The sequence below is a fragment of the Asparagus officinalis genome, chromosome 8 (genome assembly GCF_001876935.1).
Source record: "Asparagus officinalis chromosome 8, Aspof.V1, whole genome shotgun sequence".
Lineage (NCBI taxonomy): Eukaryota > Viridiplantae > Streptophyta > Magnoliopsida > Asparagales > Asparagaceae > Asparagus > Asparagus officinalis.
The window spans coordinates 64822552-64827619 of record NC_033801.1 but is presented as its reverse complement, the minus strand read 5'-3'; the positions used below and the strand labels follow the sequence as shown (position 1 = coordinate 64827619).

Below are 5068 nucleotides of genomic sequence, written 5' to 3'. Positions count from 1 at the left end.
TATTGGCGATGGGGAGTACCTGTCGCCAATGTTGACGCCGTCGCCAATACGTATTGGTGACGGGAAAATATTGGCGACGAGTGTGTTCCGTCGCCAATGTACAACATTGACGACGGAGTATTGGCGACGGGAAACTACCTGTCGCCAATGTTTATATTGATGACGGATTCGATATCCGTCGCCAATATCCCGTCGCCAATATCCTATTTTCTACTAGTGAAATTAAAAAAGTCTTAAGCTTGAAGTCGATGATTTGCACCGAACTAAATCAAAGTTGCAACCTTTTAAGCTTCTTCAAATGGAGATTATATTGCAACTTAATCACTAAATAAGTCTGAAAGATGTACCCTCAAAACAAATCTATTCATCTATAATTACAACTATAACTGCAGGGTTAGCGGTTATGACAAGTACAATTGTATGCGACTAATACTTATATTGCAATAGAGTTGCATTTAAACAAATAATCCCTATATATATTTGCCTCAATATATGGCTCGTTGCAGAGCTTACCTCCCGCAATTTGCGATGGTAGTCACTAAATAGAGTATAAATTAATGTCATATAAAAGTTCTAGCTTTAGAGAGGACACGAAGAATTTGAGAACTCTATGATGAATAGCTTAATAATAATAATAATAATAATAATAATAATAATAATAATAATGCTTGGACCTAGTTTAATTTGAATATAGGGGAGCATGACGGTTCATGGTCGGACTTCACCTTTTGAAGATGTCGGGCCAAAATTTTAAACTATAGAAAATGGTACGTAGAGCATGATAGTGCTCAATAATGCATGAGAAAAAAAAAAGAAAAAAAAAAGAAGAGGAACCCGCAGCCGCTCTGACCTGTCTTTGCGAGGGAAAAAGGGTTAATTTCACAAAATACCCGAAACCTTGGCGGTGTTACACATAACCCCCTGAACTTTATTTATTTCACATGACCCCCTGAACTATAGTGTGTATCACAAACCCCTTGAATTTGAGCCCATCTCACAGGGCCGGCCCTGATATTCTTAATTTTTCACGGGGCCCTAATCAAGCTTTCAAATGATGGGCCTCTATATACAATATTCCATACACAAAAAATTTTATAAGATAGCAAAATATTTTTTATTAAAATGAGACAATAAGCACATAATCGTATTAATATTAAAATTAAAAAACCTCTTGATGCTTTATAAATAACACAATTCATACTACATTAAATGGGATCGCCTTGCATTTTGAGCTGCAAAATTATCAATTAAAATGTTCCAATCATGCTTCTCCAATAAATTTTTTTCGATAGATATCATAGCCAATCCATTCAATCTTTCTTGTGACATTGTTGACCGTAGATAAGATTTGATGAGCTTCAACTTTGAAAAGCTTCTCTCGGCCGATGCAACTGTAACTGGTATTGTCAATAATACTCTATAAGCAATCCAAGCATTTGGAAAACAACAATTTAGCCTTTCCATAAAATTCAATACTTCAATTGCTTTTTTTGTTCCTCTTGGTAATGCTTCTCTTAAGATTTGGAGTTCTGAAAATAATTCTGTCCCATTAATATCAAAATTTTTGTCATGCTTTAGGAGATCTTCAAGGTTAAGACATGAACACTTCAAACTATCATTATCTGCAGACTTCAACCTCTCCAAATTAAACAAGAAACCAAAAGATTCATCATACTGTTGAAACTGTTCAAATCTACTCTTGAGTGAAGAAAGAGCTTGATCAACGATATATATGAAGTAATTGACTCTAAAGGATTCTTCAGCTGTCATTGCCATCTCTTTACTAGCATTTTTATCAAAATGTTTTTTTCTACGAATGATGCGACGTTCACAAAAAATGGGTTCAACTTTCATTCTAACTGCAATTTCTTTAGCCTCAACCATAGCTGCTTCAAATCCATTTTCTTTGTAGATTTCAAAAAAAGAAATGAGCCATCTTAAAAGGTCTATAGCAACATCAATCTGCATATCCTCTGATTGCATGATTTTACTTATTTTGTTAATAGCATTCAAAATATCAAACCAAATAACCATACCAAGTAAGAACTCAAAATTCTCAATTTCATATGTTGCTAAGCACTCAGCATCACTTTTTGTCTTGGGATCTTCACTAGAACTTGCTAAGTAAATCAAAGCATCTCTTATATCTGGAGCTTGGAATCTTATTGCTTTAACACTTTCAACTTGACCTTCCCAACGAGTTTGTGATGGTGGCTTAAGTGTGAAACCTTTAACATTATCTGTAAGAACTTTCCACCGCTTTGTAGAAGATGCAAACAATGAATATATACGCTACACCACTCTAAAAAAAGATGAAGCTTGTGAACAAGAGTTTACCATATCAAAAAGTGCAAGGTTAAGACTATGACAACCACAAGGTGTGTAGAATGCTCTAGGATTTATCTCTAATAATCTTCTTTGTACACCTTTATGTTTTCCTTTCATATTAGAACCATTATCATACCCTTGTCCTCTTACATCACCAATATCAAGTTTAAGCTCTTGCAAAATATTTACAAGTTCTTCAAAAAGTCCTCGTCCTGATGTATCATCCACCTTTAAAAATCCTAAAAAGAACTCCTCCATCTTTATTGGGCTTGTTGAAATATTCACGCATCTTAATATAAGTGACATTTGCTCTTCATGGCTTGCATCCGGAGTACAATCAAGAATAACAAAAAAGTACTTTGCTTCTTTAATCTTTTGGATGATTAAACTTTTGATCTCATCTGCTATTCGAAGAATAAATTCATTTTGAATTTTGTGACTAAGATAATGATGATGAATTTCTTTCTCCTGAATTTGACGAACATGCTCTTTCATTATTGGATCAAATTCGGAATCATTTCTATTATACTTAAAAATTTTCCATTATTTTCTTCATAAAGCTTCTCATTATCTCCACGAAATGCCAAACTATTTTTAGCAAGTGTTTTCACAACAGCAACTACTCTCAATAGTACTTTTCTCCAATGTTCTCGTTCTTTGTTGATTTGTTCTTCAACACTTTTATCGATTGTCGCATTTTGTCGTAATCTGATCTCTAATTCAATCCAACTCTTCATGTTAACAATGTGTTCACTACTTGCTTCATGACTTTTAAGTCTGACACTGAGATTTCTCCAGTCTCTAACTCCATCATTTGCCAATTGAATTTTGTTTGCATCATTTTTGAACAACTTACAACAAAAACAAAAAACCTTGTCCAAAGAATTTGAATAGATTAGCCATTTTCTATCATGATGTTCACCATTGGATAAGTTATGAATGTAATGTGTTGAGGAGAAATGTCTGCCTCCTGAATCTTTTGGAAAATCAAGATTATCATTTCTTTTGAGACCTCTTTCAACCAGTAAGTCTCTCAATTTTTTATCAATATTTTTCCAATTTCCTGGGGCATTTATGTTTGAAGGCCTTCTTTCAAGGTTTTCTTCTTGTACCAAATCTTTATGTTCATTTATATTTTCTTCATGTTCATTTACATTGCTATTCTCATTCAAATTTCTATTCTCATTAGAATCTTCATGTTCTTCACCTTCTTCAATGGAATTTCTATTCTTATTCAAATTTTCATTAACCAAATCATCGCTTTCTTGATTTTCTGGTTGCTCATTTTCAACATTCTCTTGAACTGAATTAGAATATATATATTTCTACTACAAGTAATAAAATTTTCAAGTGCTCCCGCTTGAGATCGATTGAATTCTTTAATTTTTTGTTTCTTTATCCGCTTATCATGTCCAGACATATACTTTCGAGGAGGCATGATACCCAAATTTAATTCTGAATCTGCTACAATCTAATAAATATCGAGAAAAATAAATTAATCAAGGATTCCTACCAAAAAGCATGTTAGGGACTAAAATATATCAAATATTTAAATTGAAATATGAAATTAAACAATAAAATCTAGTGAGAACTAATTCCAATTTTAATTTCAATTTAGGCCCTAATCAATTTCAATTTCAATTTCACAAAGCTCTAATTCTTAAACCCTAATTCCACAAAGCCCTACTTCCTAAACCCTAGTGAGAACTGAGAACTTACAGATAAATCAAAATTTCTACATCAATTCACGATCTTGTCAAAAGGAGCATAGAAGTGAAGAAGACAAGAAGTGAAACCCTAACCTTGGCTTGGTCAATGGAGGCGGGCCGGCGGCCGGCGGGCGAGAGCCGAGAGGGAGGAGGACAAGGCGACAAGGACAGGACACGGGAGGAAGATCCGAAGATTGGAGGAAGAGAGAGGTAAGAGAGAGGGTTTTCAATTTTCTTTTTTTTAATATGTGAGAGCGGCCCTGGCTGGATTGTAGGCGTCAAAAAATGCTCAAAGGTATCCAAACACAGTTCAAAAGGAAGTCATCCAAAATGTCAAAAAAGAACACAAGAATAGACTGTCTCGCAGGCGAGACAGTCTTTACTGTCTCGCCTGGCGAGACAGACTTTTACTGTCTCGCCCACGCGAGACAGTTTTCACTGTCTCGCCCCCGCGAGACAGTATTTACTGTCTCGCCGTGCGAGACAGAATTTACTGTCTCGCACGCGAGACAGTTATCAGTGGTTCAAGAAACTGTTTTGCAACCACCGACACGTGGCCACCAACTGTTCAAGAACGTGGGAAACGTCGTGGGCGAGAATCACGTTAATAACCACCAGAATAACGGAGTTTAAAACGTGGGAAGGCAGTTACAGCGAGAAACTGTCAGGACTATTCGTTTTCTAAGACAGTATTTACTGTCTCGCTGGGCGAGACAGCAAATTTACTGTCTCGCTGGGCGAGACAGCAAACACTGTCTCGGCCAGCGAGACAGCAAACGCTGTCTGCCCCGCCGAGACAGCAAACGCTGTCTCGCGAGCACTGTTCATACAGGGGTTATAAATACCCCCGAGGTGATTTCTTTGAGGAGGCTGATTAGAGAGCATCCAGAGGCTGATCAGAGAGCATCCAGAGGCTGATCAGAGAGCATCCATAGGCTGATTCCAGAGCAGAGAGGGCAGAGTACTCGAGCTTCTGGCAACTCCTTGATATTCAGGCTTTGACTTGATTTCAAGAAGAACGACTATCTTAC

At 36.3% G+C, this 5068-nt stretch overlaps 1 protein-coding gene across 1 annotated transcript; it reads right to left on the bottom strand.

Annotated features, from left to right (window-relative positions):
* LOC109821318 (zinc finger MYM-type protein 1-like) lies at positions 1201–2823 on the bottom strand. The gene is made up of 2 exons (XM_020387507.1): positions 2338–2823; positions 1201–2292 (listed from the first exon to the last, which is right to left on the bottom strand). Exons 1-2 carry the CDS (start codon positions 2821–2823, stop codon positions 1201–1203), a joined length of 1578 nt encoding a protein of 525 aa, XP_020243096.1.

What these genes read in the sequence shown, in the direction of transcription:
- LOC109821318 (XM_020387507.1), bottom strand. Translation starts at nt 2,823, where the DNA reads ATGAAAGAGCATGTTCGTCAAATTCAGGAGAAAGAAATTCATCATCAT. An exon ending in ACCTTGCACTTTTTGATATG is followed by an intron (nt 2,293 to 2,337) that starts GTAAACTCTTGT and finishes AGAGTGGTGTAG; the next exon opens with CGTATATATTCATTGTTTGC.